Source organism: Hypomesus transpacificus, chromosome 10 (assembly GCF_021917145.1).
Source record: "Hypomesus transpacificus isolate Combined female chromosome 10, fHypTra1, whole genome shotgun sequence".
Lineage (NCBI taxonomy): Eukaryota > Metazoa > Chordata > Actinopteri > Osmeriformes > Osmeridae > Hypomesus > Hypomesus transpacificus.
The window spans coordinates 4,368,259-4,386,896 of record NC_061069.1 but is presented as its reverse complement, the minus strand read 5'-3'; the positions used below and the strand labels follow the sequence as shown (position 1 = coordinate 4,386,896).

At 46.0% G+C, this 18,638-nt stretch overlaps 1 protein-coding gene across 2 annotated transcripts; it reads right to left on the bottom strand.

Annotated features, from left to right (window-relative positions):
- Positions 1-2,238: 2,238 nt before the first annotated feature.
- Positions 2,239-17,829, bottom strand: mfsd14a2 (major facilitator superfamily domain containing 14A2). 2 transcript variants are annotated; one of them, XM_047027539.1, is made up of 13 exons: positions 17,578-17,829; positions 15,417-15,512; positions 12,330-12,392; positions 11,832-11,959; positions 10,681-10,795; positions 9,732-9,950; positions 8,807-8,920; positions 7,395-7,466; positions 7,009-7,121; positions 5,612-5,709; positions 5,325-5,491; positions 4,842-5,070; positions 2,239-4,285 (listed from the first exon to the last, which is right to left on the bottom strand). In XM_047027539.1, the coding sequence occupies exons 1-12, from the start codon at positions 17,659-17,661 to the stop codon at positions 4,858-4,860; spliced, it is 1,482 nt and encodes a 493-aa protein (XP_046883495.1). In that variant the 5' UTR covers positions 17,662-17,829; the 3' UTR covers positions 2,239-4,285; positions 4,842-4,857. The 2 variants fall into 2 exon arrangements, with proteins under 2 accessions (XP_046883495.1, XP_046883494.1); XM_047027538.1 differs by lacking the exon at positions 2,239-4,285 and having other exon boundaries at positions 4,711-5,070.
- Between the last annotated feature and the right edge of the window lie 809 nt (positions 17,830-18,638).

Below are 18,638 nucleotides of genomic sequence, written 5' to 3'. Positions count from 1 at the left end.
GAGGTCTCTGCCTCAGAGAGGCCCAACAAACACACAAACACACACATCCTCAGGTTAATGGTCAACCATGTCCCTGGATGCCTGGAGAGATGACATGGGTTCTACATATAGAACATGGGAAAGGAGAACGAGACAAGGGGTTAGAGAAAAGTATCCTTTCACACGAGCCGTTTGACAGGAAAAACAATGAAGTTCATCCCGTGATTCATCCCAGGGCTCTTCCAGGGCGCCACAGCGGTGGATGCTACCCTATCAGGAAGAGGGGATGTCGTGTGTACAGACTTGGGTGTGACGCCTGGCTTCCTTTATCCAGAATGTCTGTGAACCTGAGGTGTCTCATTCGAAAGAACAAATCCTTCCAAGTGCTGGGTCCAGTGGGCCGAACAACAATATTTTGGGTTTGGAGACTGGCTGATGGATGCTACAACTGTGTCAGGTTAATGTACAGGGTCATTTGTAAAACCAGGTTGGCACTGTGGCGTGTATGTGGCCACTTGCCAGCTTTGGGAATATGTAAGCATTCTTCCAGTCCCGTGCATCTAATCTGGACTGAAAAGTAAATGTGCTATGACAGTGACTCTGCATCACAATACATTCCGGAAAGTCTCCAGTCACATGGATCTTTTAATCCTGACATGTGCCTAGAGAAATAATAAGAAATACTTCGCTCTTTCCAGTTCTTCTAGCAACATGTACGATGTGGACATTTTTTTGCTCCAAGTTTGTTAATTGCTGAGTGGTTGTTCCTGTCAAAACATGCTCAAGTCCACCACACCTTGCCAGAAAATGGCCAGGCCCATTTTAACAGTGGACCCCAAGTGATTCCTGGAAACGTAAAATATTTATTGTTGATTTGAAAAGAACTGATGGTAAAAACAGACTCTTCCTTGGTTCTAACGAAATACTGTTGCAATTTTTCCTAATTTGCTGCTTTGTCTACATGCACAAATTGTATGTTGCTTTGGAAATAATGGAAATGTATTTTAAGCACCATTATAGTTTACAATATCATATAATTGTATCAAAACATCTCTAGACATGTTCAGTGATGTTCCTGTGGTCTTGGACTTTTCACCAAGCTGCCAAATCTGGTGCAATGTCTCTGTGTTGTGGAAACATTCATATGATATTCATTTGACAGTCCTTTCTCTGGTAGATGGATGGTACTACCTCACAAACGGTTGATCAGCAAATGGAACTTTGCAAGTTCTGGATGTATCACCCTCATCTCAGCATGAGCGGTGTGTCAGGAATTTCAGTTTTTTGCACATCACATATTTGGGGTATCTGTGGTTCTTGTTAGCCTCTGCCTCCACCACAAAACCTTTTCACAGACCTTTTTTCCTTGTGAAGACTTGAACAGGAGTACACATACAGTATAGATTGTCTCAACCCTCCATTGTTTTATTATGGAAAGACAGCTGAGGACTAAGTACCTTGGCATTATCAAGTGATTAATTAGAGACCCCATTGTGCTGATGAGTCTATCATATATTAACCCATAAGCCAGACTAGAGCACACCACAGGGTTCATAGGGAAACAATGACAGTGGATTTAGGCTAAGACTCTTATCAGTGTCTCTTACATCCGACTGTAAGACCACACCACACCTGCTGCTCCACTTAGGGGCCTTCAGCCGACATCATCATATTCCACAGTGTTAAATCACAAGATAACTGGCAGCTCCAGACAACTCAGACTTTTGTTGTAAACCAGGCCAAGGAGGTACCTATCGCATATTGAAGGGAACCATCAGTTGATACTCGGGTGATTATAAACTTCTTGAGAATATTATTTCTCAGAAACTGATAAAAAAATGCTAACATTTTCTTTGGATTCGTACATCCACCTATAGATATCTGTAAATGTACAATATTTTAAAATGTATTTCTTTAGACCAATGCATAACAAAAATAAACATATATAATATTCATTCAAATTCGTAATAAATAATATTAATGGAAAAGGTTCTATCCAAGCCAAGACTTGAGCAAGATCTTCAGCCAGAATTTATTAGTCTTCTTTTAAAGTAAAACATCTGCCCCTCTGTGGCAGGAAAGAGGAACAAAAAAAGAGACTAAAAGTGTACTGAATGGTAGACAGAGACTGGCCATTTGTCAGTGGGTCCCCAGTGGTTGAGAGATAAGACCAAAAACACACCACCACACATTTAGGGAAATATTAATCAAGTGCAGTTTATATGCATATCATACACCCACAAAAATAACTCAGACAGCTCAATGTACAATAAACCTTTAATAAATAGTTTGTCATTAGTTTCCCATATTTACATTATATCCACCATGTAACTCAGGTTGCCCTATTTATTTCTTGGCTAATTTAGGCACACAGAGAGGGTCAGGGCACAGACCACATCATACTAAAACAGGAGTGGCTAGCAGGAGAGTTAGACAAATGTAGTCGCACCAAACTATCCGGTAGACCTCTAGGTGGCCATGTCTGTTAAACATACATAGGCCTATATACATTGACTGTACGTACACGGTGGACTTGTACATTTACAGCAAAGTAGTGACTTCCGTTTGCATGTGAACTGTTGGTGTGCAGAAGGGGCTGGTGCAGAATCTTACCAGGATATCAATTGTTGTTTTATGGGTTGGTCCAATGTATTTCAACAAACAATTATAATCGAAATAAGTTGTAATGGCCTCAAGTTGGCTAACCCACCATACATGAACAATAGAAGAAGAATATTGGCCAAAGACTTTGGGGTATGGCAGAATAAAGTAATATTTTAACTTTACTTCAGAACATTCAATGTCCTCTATTGAAGTCTGTATAAACATGGGGGTAAGTTTAAATAATGACAAATAAATGTGTAATGAACCAGAGATTGACTCTGAGAACAGTAAAATGCTGGACATTCATTTCCAAACTAGTCACAATGTTGAAGGAATCCTAAAAACAATTGGACCAATTATTAAAATAAACTATAAAAATAGCACACATTTTCTGCCAAACTTATGAAAAACTGGAAATAAAACAAACAAACCCAAAGCAATCACAAATAATAAGAAACATAAAAAAACTAAAACATTTGGCACAAAATATACAACAACAAATAAATGATAAATGTTACAGTTTGAAACCAAAGGTTTAATTCATTTGAGTGTGTGATTTGGTTATTTCAATGCACTTGAGGCTCATTTAGAAAAAGAAATCTTTCAAAAGAAAAACAGCTAAAATTTTCCAGTAATAAAGTATTGGAAAATCCTTTGCCGTGTCCAAACATCATTGCTCCAAAAATGTCAAGCGCCTTTAACCAACCTGTAATGGAGCAAGGAGCAAAACTATCAGAGAACGCTTAGATTAGATGGTTTACAGTCTAAATCCAGATACCACTTTTGCAGTCTTTGTCTATCATACCACATCACATATAACCTTTAAATTCCTACTGCAGCAGCACAAGTGATATTTCATCTCATTGAATCTAATGATATTTTCCCAAGACGTCCTAATAACAACATCAGTGCTCACATTGATAACAAAACAAAAAAACTAGAGTCAAAGCGGCCCATCGGGTAGTTAAATGAACTAGAATCCTGCCAGTTGTCCTTTCAAATAGAGCTGTGCCAAATTGACCAAGAAGGGCAGAAGGCGGGGGTGAGAGGGCAAAAAAAGAGAAAAGGTGTCGAGGCTCCGATGGGAGCGATAGCAAAGATTACAGACCTTACTCAGACCCTAGTCTTCATACAGGTTACGTAATAGATTTATATATCAATATGAAGTCACTTCAAGGCAACATTTGTCTTCAATTACAACTTTATAAGCACAACTAGCCTTCAGTGTGAACAAAAAAATTATAATTACAACCCAAACTATACTTCGGAGCTAATGAATGGCAGGTAAACATCGGAAATGTCTCAAACAAAGTGGTCTTTCTTTTACACGTTTCTCTCTCCGAAGAGGGAGGGGGATGAGTGGATCCTTTCAAGTCGACTGAAGTCCCTCTGTAAAAACGTTCTGCCTGTTATTCAGTACTGTCCCTGTGGGTAATTGGTGTGGCCCCTCCGAGATTGGTTATGCCAAAGGAGAGACTCCTCGTAGCTCTACATCATAGGAAGACCTGCATTCCCTTCTTCCCATAACCCAGGACAGAAACCACGTACGACAACAAAAGTATCACAACGAGAAGTTAGCTTGTGAAAGGGGTCATTACAGGACAGCTCTTGAGTCACATATCAACCGTTGTCGCGTCTCTTTGGAACGAGGAACATCACCGGCGTCACTGCACGGCCGCTAAAGAGAAAACAGAACCCCACGGGGGGGGGGGGGGGGGGGGGGGGGGGGGGGCTTTGTAACCATCACATGAGTCTTAGCTCATCCTCACCCCAAAACAAAGTGTGGGTGTAGTGGCGCTGCGCAGCAGGGTGGGTCGGGGTGCAAGCCGTCGTGTCTTCTGTCCCCCTTCCTGCCTCCCAGAGTCCAGCTTAACCAAGATACTCCAGCCCCCTCCCCCCACAGCAGTCCCAAATAAACACTCTCACACACACTCTCTTTCCCTCTCCCATGGCGCCCTAGCAGCCCTCTCACGCCACCTCGCTTTGACAAAGGGGGGTGTGCGTGCGGAGAGACGGCCCACATTGTGCTGCAGAAACGAGCGCCACGCACCCACACATGTACACAAAACACACGTATACACAAACACACACCTTCCTGGAACTCGGAGATGTCAGAGTACATCACGGCGCGAGTGCATATATGCATGTGTGCGCGCGTGCGTGCGTGTATAAATACATGTATCTGTCCACTGTGGGTGGGGGGGTTGGTAGTCTGGGTGGCAGGTGGTGTGTGTCCTCCCGGCTCCTCCTCCTCCTCCCCCCTGGAGGCTGGGGTTATACGCTGCTGTCCTCCAGGAGGGGCTCCTTGCCCTCCGTCCCGCTGCCCTGGGGGCTGTGGGAGTGGCTCTGGGCCCCGTTGTTGTGCTTCTTGTAGGCCCCCGGCCGGGCCCCGGGCCCCGTGTGCTCCGGGATGAAGAGCGCCACCAGCAGGGAGAGCAGCACGGAACAGGCGCCGAACAAGAATGGAGGGCCCGGAATGATGGCACTCTGGAAGGAGGAAGAGAGGGAGGGAGAGAGAAAGAGAGGATTGGACGTCATTAGAGCGAGGATAAACTGTCTGATTCTGACTGTGTATGTGCTTGCCTGCCTGGGGTCTTATCCTTAAAAAAGGTTTTTAAAAAGGGCCTCAAAACCCAACGCCACTCCTGCACGCGTCAGGACCGCTACACGGCTCCTACTGGAGCACACAACAGGCTTCAGGCGAGCTCTGAGGACGTGGCCCTCCCAGAGGGGGGGCTCACCTCGTCAGTGGGGTTGGCCATGTTGGGCTTGGAGCCCTTGTCGGCGCCGTCGACGCCGTCCAGATCGGTCAGCTCCACGTGGAACAGGTAGAAGACAAAGCCGTAAAGGGCCGGGCCCAGGCCGTTACACAGGCCCCGGATCCCTGTGATCATCCCCTGGACCACACCTGGGGGGGCACACACACACGTTAATAACATAGGCCTGAGGTGGAAAAGAGGCCGTCTCTCTCTCACAGACACACACAGCTCCTGATCCACACTCAGGGAGGTGGAGGGGGGGTGCTCACCCTGCTGGTCGGGGTCTGCGTTGCGGGACACGATGGCGCTGATGGCAGGGAAGGTGATGCTGGACATGGCTGCCACCGCGCCTGCAGCCCACATCATCCTGCACGGGGACAAAACACACACGCAGGGTGCACTTCAGTTCACGACACCAACAACCCTATATACCCGTGCGGCAAAAACAAAACGAAAGGGAAATATCCCGTTCTTGAACTCCCATGTGACTGGGTCACGAGGCGAGGCCCTTCCCAGTGCTCCCCAGCTGCGGGGAGAGATAGAGCGAGCAGCAGGGACACACAGCAGTGTGAGCTTAACACCACACCGAGAACACGGAAATCCTCCACCCCGCAATATCACAAACCAACTTATCAGTCCAGTGTGGTGCACAAACACACACCCCTTCCTGGCACTTGATGTCCTAGTACACTGCAGCACGAGTGCATATATTCATACGCATGTACGTGTGCAAGTCTTTAATCAGTTTGGCCTTTATTGAACCTCTCTTCCACTACTTCCAGCTATGGCCAAGAACAATAGCAGTAAGACAATACCGCCAGGCCAGGATAAACATCCATATCACTGATTGGGAGCTACATCCTCTCCCGGCCCAGAGCACCGCTACAGCCCCGGATAACAAACGTACACCCGCTCCAGCAGGCTTCATGGGAAATAGACTCCTTCAACACTTTCACTGGATGTACACGTGCTCTGATTTGGCTGCGTGTCGAGAATGCCGTTTTGCTACCCTGTAGTGGTCCAGAGGGGGTACTGCCGTTGGTTCACCTTTTCTAGAGCGATTTCTGCATTGTTAAATCATATGGCCTAGCCTGCATCATGAAGGAAAATAAGCTAATTGCAATCATTTTGACTAATATTGCAATTGTAATTTAAATATGCCATTATTATGATTTATTATTAATACATATAGATGTATACTACTGATCTCCAGTCAGCAACATAACACACAAAGTTCAGAAAAATTCAGGAAAACATAGCTCCTGTAACTTCGAGAATATTTTGGTAAATCAAAGCTAAACGTAGGCTAATAACATGTGCGTTGCACTTTCTTAACTAAAGCTAGCTAGCTACCATTTTGGGAAAAAAACTTACGCTGTGGGGAACGTCGGAACTATTCAGAACTCACCAATCTAAAAGGTTAAATCTTAAAAGAAAACCGGTTGGTGCTGTCGCCCCGTGAGGTAGCAGCGTGTCAGGTTCTGTTGAGCCTGAGGCCATCATACAGGTCAAGGTCAAGTGTAACGTACAAAGTTGATCCTTCGTCGTAAACTGCATTACTCTCGCAGCCTACGCGATTACAGAATCTCGTTTTGTCACATACCGATATTATCGCGAATGCAATTCATCGTTCCGCCCTAGATGAAATTGCCGCATGCCTACTCACCAGGGCTGAGAACCGAAGCCGTACCAGGCCAACTGCAGGATCTGGAAGCCCAGACCCAGCAGGATAGTGTTCTTGTTCCCTATGGAGCGCATCAGGATCCCCAGCACCACCGTCTGCGCACACACACACAGGGGCACGTTAAACACTGGGACTGGAGTCAAATCATTTATAATTTTTTCCTTTTGTTAAAATAAAAATATCTGGTTTCCAGGAGAAAGCCTTTAAAAGCTGAGCCTTAGACAAGAGGACATCCATCTGGACGAGGCATCCCGAGGAAACCCCCCTGATTGGGCCCACCGACAGGGAGTTTGTTATTGGGACTTCATTCGGTGGTGGAGTGCAGCCCTTGAGGAGGGCAGGACGTGAGGCGGGCGGGTGCAGCTCACCTGGGCCAGTATGGAGAGGATTCCCACCACAGCTATGAAGGCAGCGACCGTCTCAGAAGAGAACCCTATGACCTGGGGATGTTAAACACAAGAGGTTTGACTGAACACAGCTCCCCCCCGGCATTCCTCAAACGCAGCCCCTTCCTTTGTTTCCACCCTCCCATCCCCGCACCTCATGATATCTCATCAAGTATAGCCTGACTGGTTGCAGCTGTGCAAAGGCGGGTTTATTTGAAGCAACCTCGGATTGTGACGCCGGCTGCCTCAAGAAAGGGAGGATGGAGAACAGAATGTTTTCTCTTTGTATTTGAACTGCTAACAAGGCCAGTGATAGAGATAGGGGGGCATATCCCATTATTTACACTCCTCCGTGCGACCTTGAGCAGGCCTTGGGCAGCACTTGGGAGGGGAGGCGCCGCTCTACCAGCCCTACTGTGTTTCCAGGTCAAAGCACGCCGTCCCTTATCAGGCCCGATGCAGACCAGCACACTACAGCAGGTGGCTGGGAGGAGCGCTACACCACGACCTCCCAGACCAGCTCACTACAGCAGGTGGCTGGGAGGAGCGCTACTGGGAGGACCACACAACCTCCCAGACCAGCACACCGTGTGGCGTTACTGTTGGAGGACATCAGCGCTGTTGTTTTGTGTTTGCGGACCGGGACAAAGGAACAGTGTGTCAGGAGAAGCCGTCGTCTGGCTAGGTCGGCGTGGTTTATTTTCATTTTCACGAGAGAGGGGCCAGCAGTCTCTCTGAGTCAGACTGGCCTGACAGACTCACAGGGTCAAAACCTGTTTCCAAACAAACTATGTTTGACCAGAGGGAGGAGACAGTCAAGCTTGAGTTAGTGTCCAAAACAAATACTGAAGACTCAAAACGCTGGTTGTTTTGCACCCTCGGTTTGAAAATGAACCGATTCCTTAGTTCCTGCTAAAAGGTGTTGATGCATTGCCAGTGTGACTCACCAACCAAACATTCCCAGGCTGCTTGATGGCTCACCAGGTAGGTTGCGTACAATATGGCTGGGAAACTAACTGTGGCCCGGCGTTTGAGCTCTCTCTCTCTCTCTCTCTCTCTCTCTCTCCCTCTCTCTCTCTCTCTCTCTCTCTCTCTCTCTCTCTCTCTCTCTCTCTCTCTCTCTCTCTCCTCTCTCTCTCTCTCTCTCTCTCTCTCTCTCTCTCCTCTCTCTCTCTCTCTCTCTCTCTCTCTCTCTCTCTCTCTCTCTCTCTCTCTCTCTCTCTCTCTCTCTCTCTCTCTCTCTCTCTCTCTCTCTCTCTCTCTCACATTTCCTGTCTCAAACTCACAAAAAAAAAACTAGACATTCGACTGTATATCTGGTGAAACGCGAGTTTGACTGTTGTCTACTGGACAAAGAGTGAGAAGGGAGAGAGAGGGAAGCGTTGTTGCCGTACCTGTCGGAGATAGAGGAAGAAGCTGGAGTACTGCCCTGCCTCGGGCAGGTAGGACAGGAACACTGTAATACAGATGAGCAGCACCGTGGAGTCCTGGCCCACCTTACGCAGAGACTGGAGGGAGGAACAGGAAGCACACACAGAGCAACCAATTACCCTTCCAACATGCCAAGAACTGGGGCCTACCAGTTCCACAGACTGGGGTTCATCCAATGCAGTGTTGTCTGTCTGTCGAGCTGGCCTGCTCCAGTCCCTCTTCAGAGGGTTTGTTTCACATGACAGCAGTGCTGCACGATTATGGCCAAAATGATCATCACGATTATTTTGATCAATATTGAGATCATGATTAATTATCACGATTATTTGTTGATTTTAACCAAATCAAATGTTATTGTCACAATGCATTGTACCTGCATAATGGATGTGAATAAACATTAAAATATAAATAAACTCAAAATATACAATAATAATTGTATATAAAAACTAAAATTTCATAACAGAATGTAACTAAATGAGAACATTTCAGAACTATGCAGAAAAGACTAGTTTACAGGTTTTTGGAAAGAAACACTAGCCTGTCAACATTTTCTGCCTGAGTTGATGTTGTGTTTTGTTTATGCAACGCATTTTCTTGGCCCTCATACATTCATCGTATTGAACACGATGGTGTTTTTTTAAGTGGTTAAAAAGGTTTGTTTTGTTGCTTTGTGGTGCCAACACAACTTTACGGCACTCTTTGCATATGACCTGTTCTTGTTTTGTGTCGAAATCATGAAACATGAAAGCTTTAGAGCCAACAGTCTAAATGGCTCGACTCATTGGAGTTGTTGTCCCGCCCCCCATTCACTGTGAAGGGGCTGAGCCGTTCCATGCCAGGCCGCCCCTGCCCAGCGGTGAGCTCCGCTCCTCCTGGCTGTGTACTCACGGCGAAGGGGTCCGCCTGCTCCCAGGAGATGGGCGCCCCCCAGGAGGCCGGCCTCATCTTCTCCGGCAGCGACTCGGGCACGGCCACCAGGATGAAGCAGATGTCCAGCAGGGCGATGGCGGTGGCCAGGATCACCACCAGGGTGTCCCCGTAGGTCACCGACAGGTAGGCGCCGATGGCCGGGCTGGTCACCAGGCTGGCGGCGAACGTGGCAGAGACCTGGGGGGAGGGGGGGGGAGGGTAGATTCAGCCTCCAGGGAGCCTTGGAGAAGTGTGTGTGTGAGGGGGGGGAGGGGCAGTGTTTCCTAATGTCTTAGGTCACGTTAGGGTTGCGTCTGTAATCCCTAGTTACACACAGGCTAATGGATTTGAAATCTGATGCTGCTGTCTTGAAACAGATTGTTCATGAACCACTGTAATGCTATTAGAAACTGGGTACTTCTAGGCCTTGATTATCTGATTCACTTGCTATGCACATTTTTTTTTACAACACTCTGGATTAAAGCGTCTGCTAAGTCAACTATTTGGAATGTAAACATGAGTATAATAATAAACATTGTATGAAGCTTCGGAACGGTCCTTCTAACCATGGAACGTCATAGCAACAACAAAAACAAGGGCGGGGCTCTCTGATGCTGGCTGACACCACAAACCATTCAACAACAACCTATGAAAACCCCATATGGTCCACACATTCCACACCGGCCAACGGCAGCCATGGCAGAAAATGACATAGCGGTTCCAACCTTATGCCATGCCCCGGTACCATCATCTGTAATCATGGACACGCTATTTAGGTTCCAGGCATGGATTTTCAGACAGTGGTCATAGGGGGGAAAAAACTTTTGATCTCCAGAAATCTATTCTGGATATCTTCCTCTTCCCGTGTGAATGATTGTATGGTATGATGAGGTGTTGAAGGGGCTGTGATGATGATGACGCTTCTCACCAGGCCGTAGGCGGTGCTCCTCTCATGCTCCTGTGTGATGTCAGCCACGTACGCAAAGATGACGGAGAAGGTGACGGCAAACACGCCAGACATGGAGATGACCGCAAAGTACCACCTGGGGGGCGGGGAGCGTTGGACTATTACTATACATGTACTAGAATTAGACATGTACTACACCTACACATGTACTATAACTATATATGTACTACACCTACACATGTACTGTTACTATATATGTACTATACATATACATGTTCTATTACTATATATGTACTATACCTATACATGTTCCAGTGTTTCCCCTATGTTGTGGCCCGCCACGGTTAAATTTCTGCCGCCACGGTATCAGAATTAGAGCTGTACAAAATGTTAGGCCGTCAGTTATCAGCCGTGATTGTTAGAGCGCATGTCGGAGAATAGCACAGACGCGCTTCACAGCGCAGGTGAGATTGCGCGTGTGCATCCTTGAGAACTGAAAGTCGTATAATTTATGTTGTCAGTTCATTTAAGCCTGTTATTGTATTAGTCTATAGTTCTTGCAAATTTAAAAGGTGTTAGACCTGAACTGCCCCCACTGCTAAAATAAATCCTAGGGGAAACACTGTTCTATTACTATATATGTACTATACCTATACATGTTCTATTACTATATATGTACGTTGGAGCGGAAGCCCTGCTCTGGCAGGACTTAACAGGAAACATAGTCATGTGAAACAGGAAGAACAGACGAGCACACCTCAGAACTGAGTCCTTTATGCTGCCTGTGTGCTGCTCAACTGACTTGTATTCTGTCAAGTTTCAATTTGATTCCAATGTTTTTCTTTTTCACAGATCCGTTCGTTTCACTTTTACTTTTCATCAGAACTTTAAGAAATGTTTTTGCAGATACGAAAATATATTTGTTGCCAAGGTTTTAAGGTAATGGAGCCTAAATGTTTGCAGTTCACAGAACGATGCATCCTTCATAACGAGAATGGAAGATTCAAAACCATCCTCTGACATTCTCAATCGTCCTACAACACCAACACGTCCTGTAACAATCAAATCCATCCTGTAAGGGTGTGTGGGTGTGTGTGTGTGTGTGGGTGTGGGTGTGTGTGTGTGTGTGTGTGTGTGGGGGTGTGTGTGTGTGTGTGTGGGGGGGGGCTCACCATGGGCTGATCTTCATCAGAGGGATGGGGGCGCAGGTGAAGAACACCGTTAGCAGCAGGAAGGACTTGCGTCCCCAGACGTCTGACAGAGCCCCTATGAGGGGGGCGCTGAGGAACGACAGCAGGCCCTGGGTGGAGGAGGGCCACGGGGTTCAGGGAGCATGGAAGAGAGACCAGGGAGGAGGTGGAGGGAGGGAGCAAAGTGAGACGTCAAAAGGAGACAGTGTTGACTTGAGTACGACTGTGCTAATGGTCGACTTTGTGGCGGTTTCGGAGGACACTTTTAGACCTGCGCTTCCTCTAAAACTCATCTCCCATCATGCAAGAGGAACAATGCAGAAATACACGGCACCTCATTCTATGTGGTGACTGAAGTAACTGGTGGGAGCAGTTACCTACAGACAAATGCTTGCATATATAACTAAATATATATATGTGTGTGTGTGTGTGTGTGCGCGTCTCAGAGACAGTGTGTGCGTGCATGCGTGTTTCTCTTACCTTAACACCGTGAATGAGCCCATTCATCAGGAATGTGTGCTGGGGGAATGTTTCGTGTAACACCTGGGCGACAAACAGCGATAAAGCGTTGTTAGACCTTGAACCCAAACATCCAGCACATCCCCCACACAGAACAGCCTGACATTTAAATGTTAATGGAGCCAGAGCTAGGGCAGGAAAGCACATGTACAATGTGCGTCGAGTACATATCCGGTGAGGTGTCGGCCCTTTTATGAGGGCGATAAGACAACTAAACATTTAGACAAGGTCATGGAAATTTAAATGAAGAGTTTTGCTTGACTGATATAGCATCAGTACTGGGCCGGTTGCGGTTCCATATGAGGTAAAAAAAGCAGTCTCTCCGGGTAATAAATACGCTGGTGGTGAGGCCAATTTGCAGACTTCAATTAGGAAAGGCATGGTTCTCTCAGTGTCAATATGGGTCTCTTCAGACTGGGGATGACGTTAGGGATTGAGTGATGTTCGAGTCAAGTTCCCTTGACTGGCAGATATGTTTCCTTTAGCTCTTTTACACACAGGCACTAGGGGTGAGGGGGTGGGAAAGTATTCTAAATCCCAATTCCGTTCCATGAATTGATGTGCAAAGTGGTTTCCAGGTTTCAGGTGCTGATTCGTCCCATGGTGGCGGAGGCCAATGAGCAGTATCCACGGTGACAACGCATATTTAAAGCTTTGCTTGTGGGAGGGGCCACAGCTTCAATCGATCAAGTTCACAAACTCAAAAAATCCTTGTCTAGTCTTTAGAATACACATGGAAAGTAAACACGGACTGGTTCAATTTTTACCATGAGCGCGGTCCGAACACAGGGATTTGCATGAACGTCTCCCTGCTAGTGAATGTCAAACTAAACAAATCAACAACAAAGGACAGCGAGGTTTGCATGGTGCATTGAAATAGATGGTAATGTTGTTTCATGTGATTTAGCCATCACATGAAACAACATTTGCTTTGAAACTGAATTTGGAGATTGATAATGACTCCTCCTCTTCCAAAGCAGCTGCGTCGACACACAAACACACCAGACTGAGAAATGGACCACCATTTGGTCGCAGTGGAACCATTAGCAAAAGGAAACCATTCATGTGAATTATACCCTGGTCAAAATGTTTACCAGAGCCCCCACTTAGAACAATCACTTTTCCCTTTCTGTCTTCCCCCCTCCTGTCTAATCCCTCCCTCTTCCCCAGTCTTCTTATATCCATCCAGTCTCTCCCCCTTCTCTCACCCCACACTCTCCTCCTGTGTTCAGTAACAATGAGGTGCCTCTCCTGTGATGCTCCAGTGACAATCAGCCCACTTTATCCAGGGGAGCAGAGGGCCAAACATTGATTCAGCTGCTGAGTGATAAATAATATGCATTAAAATGCTCTAAAACCTGCAATTGAAAAATATACAGGGGCACTTCACCATCTTTCCCGTCGGGCCACCGGGGGGAGTTGGGGCTAGTTCTCGTCTCTGTGTGAGTCTTGTGAGGGCATGAAGCCAAAGTGGGAGAATTGTTCAATGGGCAGAACATCTCCCCCCCATACACACACACACCAGAGTTTACACAAACACTCATGCCGCCCGCTGGCGATGCACGAGAGTACACCGTGTCGTTCATCCGTCAAAAGTCTCCGATCATGGAAAGGTTACGACGTTAACACGATGCAAGATATCCGACAAATACTAAATAAATCAATGGCAACCTAGTTCAGTATGTAGTCGGTGGAAGCTGCGAGACGCGGCAGCGCTTCTGAAGAGAGCAAAAGGTGTCACTGACACAAAATAGGAACACGAACCTTTGGCTTTAATTAGAACACAGCGAGCGTGACCGGGGATACGAAAACGAGAACCCAAGGGTGGATTTGCTGTGAAGGCTGAACACAACTACAACCCTAAACGGCAGGCCTCGACTGAACCGACTCGTCCTGGAGGGTGATGGTCCCTTGAATTCCTAGATTTACCAGTCATGAATATCCTATAGTGAAAGCCTTTACCTAGTCCAAAACTACGTGGACCCACTAGAATATGTACCCAGAGGTAGCAGTGTCCCTGAAAGACAGCCTGGTGCTTCCTCAGCAAGCCTACTGGGCAGTCCTGTACCAGTCTAACAGTTCTGCTGTGCAGCCATCTGAACACAGCCCCGGGCAGAAGGCCAGTGGTTGTTAAGGGCCGTATTCCTTAGTTACTAATGAAGGCGGGGGCTCTGTGGGCACCATTAAGTGCCTCTTCAAAGCCAGCTCTGCTCTGATTAACCCAAAATGCAAATCGTGACGAGGCAACAAACGTATAACGAGCGCAGCTCTCTCTCTCTCTCTCCACATTACAGTATGCCATCACTTGTGAATGAGCTAAACACGTGTTTACTGCGGCTGGATCGTACGCATTTGTTGTTTACGATCGGTGCAAGATCTGTAGAATGCGATCATGTAGTCCAAGACAAAGTCAGGCAAATATCCTGATGTAGCCTGGGTGGGAGAGAGCACGTCTTGTCAGATGGAAAAGACGTAGGCGTACTGGAGACAGGCCTGGGCCTTGTTAATGAAATATGGAAAGAAATCCCCTGGACTGTCTCGATAAACAACGCTGATTCAATTCCATGTTGTTTGCCTGAAACCAGCGGCCAGCCCTGCGTTTGAGGTGAGATCCGTCTGCGCCTGTCTACATTGGCAAAAGCAGCATGACGACAGCCGGCGCGACCCCTCTCTTCCTGTGATATGCCTCTCCGCAGAGTGAGGGCGACTGAACAATACACCGTTTGATGTCCTTTTTCATATTTCTTGGCCCATTAGCGCCAGCAAAGGTCTCTCTCTCTCTTTCACACTCATCCACCAAAACACGCGGGTGCGTCATCTGGCTCTTGCCATTTGATTAGGATTCAATTATTCAGTGTTGTTTGCGGGGCTACCTGACGCCAAGCCGATGGGGAAACGGCCCTGCTTGGGCTAGGTCTACGAGGCACCAGCAGTGGAAACACTTAACTGATGAGAACCAGTTGTGTTCCTTACCATACAGTTGACTTCATGTTGAGGAGCAAATGGTGGAGCAAGTTGACCATGTGGGTTGCGGGTAGTGTGGCTTACCGTGAGCATGGGGGTGGTGAGTAGACCCCAGGCGAAAAACTCCAGGAAGATGACCACCACGGCATGGTAGACGCTGGGCTCTCCGATCCCCTGAGGCTGGAGGGAGACAGGGAGGAGGGGAAGGACAGTCAGCTAGTCAGGGAGGCTAGAAACACTGCACGCACTCACGCATTAAAAAGGTTCTGCTACCAACTGTGGTAAACAGTGAAAGGAATTTATTTGAGACAATTGCTTTTATATCCGCAAATCTTTGTCACTTGACTGCCTGTGACAGACCGGGTCTGTTTAGACAATTTATAAATGTAGGGTGGGCCAACCGCCAATAGTACAGTGATCAGACATGACCACTGAAACTGAATAGCAAAGAAATTTGCCTGGATGCAGACAGAAAACGTGCAAACATCTTACACCATGCTGCAGCAAGAGGCCATGGGACCAAATTATAGATTTGAAGGGAAAAAGTATAATGATCTGGATCACTGTAAGCAATCTCCCGCTTTTAAATGAGAGGGGGAAACCCAAATGTTTCAAAGTGCAGATCCCTCTCAGATTTGGGGTTGATATCTGAGGGAGCTGTTGGACAAGGGTGTGAGGTGTGTGAAATCTCAGTTAGGTAGCTTAGAAAACCTGTTAAGTAGGGCAGGGCCTGCTCAGGAAGACGGTGTACTTGTTTGGAGAATCATTTCTCCATGCCGTCTGTCTAAGTGCACCATGGGAACACCAAACGGCAGGTGTACAGCCCTCACAGGGGAGCGTGGCTTTGTGGTGGGGTGTGGATGGGCGTTTAACACTGCGGTGACAAAGAGGAAACTAGATAGGGACTTTTTGTCCGTTAGAAATGTAGGAACTGCTACCTTCTGTGGAAATGGTGATAAGGCTTTTGTTGTAGTTTAAAGGAACTACTTCATCAACAACTAATTCATGTTGCTATTAGTTAATTCTGTGAATAGGTTTCATGTAATGGTGGAATAATTTCCTGTCTGACATCAAGAGTGTTTAGGCGTCAGGAAATATTTAACAAAAGCACTGACAATGGTTTAGGATGAAATTGAGAATGGACTTGGTTTGACAAACCTTTAGTTATTTGAACTTAAGTCTGCAGATTGTAGGTTGTGATGGTTTTATTTCATTTGACAGTTTACCAAACAATTTGACTATTCCCCATACTTTAAACCTAAAATGTGGTCTAACAGACATCTTGTTAACATCTATTTACAAATCAATTATAGAGGTAAAACGTGTTACACATGGCACCATAAGGAGGGAACAAATCAATAGACCTACTGACTACTTTCCGTCGGTAGCCAAGTCCAACCTGTACAGGCTGCACCATGATAGGGCTCTGTCGATTTTCTGGAATAGAATTAGCATGCCGTTTTGCTCCATGACTGTTAGCTAGCTACTCATGCAGCTAGCTAATTGAAAACTATTCTAAGAAAGTTTGGCGTGTTGCGCAAATTATATATTTTATAAAAGGTTTAAGAAAAACAATCGATATTTCGCCACCTGATGCACGTCTAGCAGCCTTTATTTCCAAACATTAGTCCAGAGATTAGTCAGATCCCATACAGGATAGTGCAAATGAGGAAACAGCTAGCCAGCTAATTTTGACATTATTAGGTTTGCTCCTTTTCAAATTAACGAACGAAGGCTCATCATACGGCCATGCTTATTGACAGTCTTGCTGGGTTACAACGTAAACAACGTTGCCAAGCCACTAGAAACATCTAACAAAAAAAAAACAAGGATTTGGATATGTAAATTTAATGTACACATTTACATGACTAGAACACTCCCTAACTTGGTTGTGTGCCAGGCGTAATAAAATAAAACGACACATATAGTATTCGTAACAGTCGAACCGGCCGAGCACCGTAGGGCAACCCGGACACCCAAAACATCATTGCCAGACAGTGTGAGCCGAGATGACGTGTAAACCTACGCTTCAGGCCGCTGGCTTGTTGGTTAGCTAACAAGCTGGGTAGCTAGCGGCTAGTTAGCTAGCCCGCTAGAATAAACAGTTACTTGCACAACACTGGATATAATTATGGATAGCCAAAGAGGTTGACACCAATACTCTTAAAACCAAATCAATGTCGCCAACCATTCGCCTAGCTATTAAGGTGTCCAGTTAACACAGAAAAATAAATATTTAACTCACACTGCCTCCATCTTTTATGATAATTTTCTTGGCCAAAAGAATGCTGCGGTTCAGCCGCTTTTTCTTCTTTTTCTCCCCCGTCATTGTTAACTTATGTCCATTCTTGGTGTTAGAGGGTTAACTTTTGGGTTGTGCCACAAAACATATAAATAACTGACTCCTATAGATACTGCCTCTTCTCGATACCTCGCTATCCAGCTATCTAGCTACAGCTAAATGATTAGCTACCCATCCCCGCCTCACTTTGACCCATCTTCCTGAACAAAACGGAACCCGCCCCTGATGCACAAGATCTCCCACCGATTGGTGAAGCTTTAGTGGGAGGCAGATTATAGTCTATAGTGATAGGATGAACAACATGTTTGTACTATTGATCCCAAAATGTAATTTGTCAGCATGATTGTGGGTTTGCCAGAACAAAGGGACTAAACCCATTTTTTTCTGAGCAGACCAGTAATTGTGCGTTACCGAGCTTGTGTTTCTATAAAACCTTTAATACTCCATTATACAAACAAAATATACACTTACTGTTGAATACCCCATTGTCCCTAACTTGCCTATCATACAAAACAAGACACTTGTTACTCTGACAGTATACCAGATGTGGCTTGATAACTTACACTGATTGTACATCATGGACATCATTTTATGAACGTACTGCTGTTAATGTTAACATTAAAAATGTTTTTATTTATGGCGTGCTGATTATTGTTGAAGCAATATCAGAACGCTACACTGAAAGAAAAAAAAACAGTACACTAACAAAGAGCAGAAAATAGATAAATATACACTTGCTCTGGAAGATAAGCCACAGTAAAAACAACTATATATATTCAGGCGGAAGGTTTCACAGTGGAGGGACCCTAGGACATCAGGTTTGGTCTGGGGGGTTTGAAGGAGGAAAATTGTCGGATGTGGTGGATGGGGTTCAGGGGTGCTTCTTTTAGATAAGGATTTTGTTTTTAATCCTGCAGAAGACGGGAGCTAGAAGAGGGATGCGTCTGGGAATTTGTAGCAGATCAGTTTTAGAATAGCAGGCTCTTTCACCGGGTAAAACAAGT

What these genes read in the sequence shown, in the direction of transcription:
- mfsd14a2 (XM_047027539.1), bottom strand. Translation starts at nt 17,661, where the DNA reads ATGACGGGGGAGAAAAAGAAGAAAAAGCGGCTGAACCGCAGCATTCTT. An exon ending in AGCAGGCGGACCCCTTCGCC is followed by an intron (nt 8,921 to 9,731) that starts GTGAGTACACAG and finishes TCCTCCCTCCAG; the next exon opens with TCTCTGCGTAAGGTGGGCCA. An exon ending in TCTTCCTCTATCTCCGACAG is followed by an intron (nt 7,467 to 8,806) that starts GTACGGCAACAA and finishes TAACATCCCCAG; the next exon opens with GTCATAGGGTTCTCTTCTGA.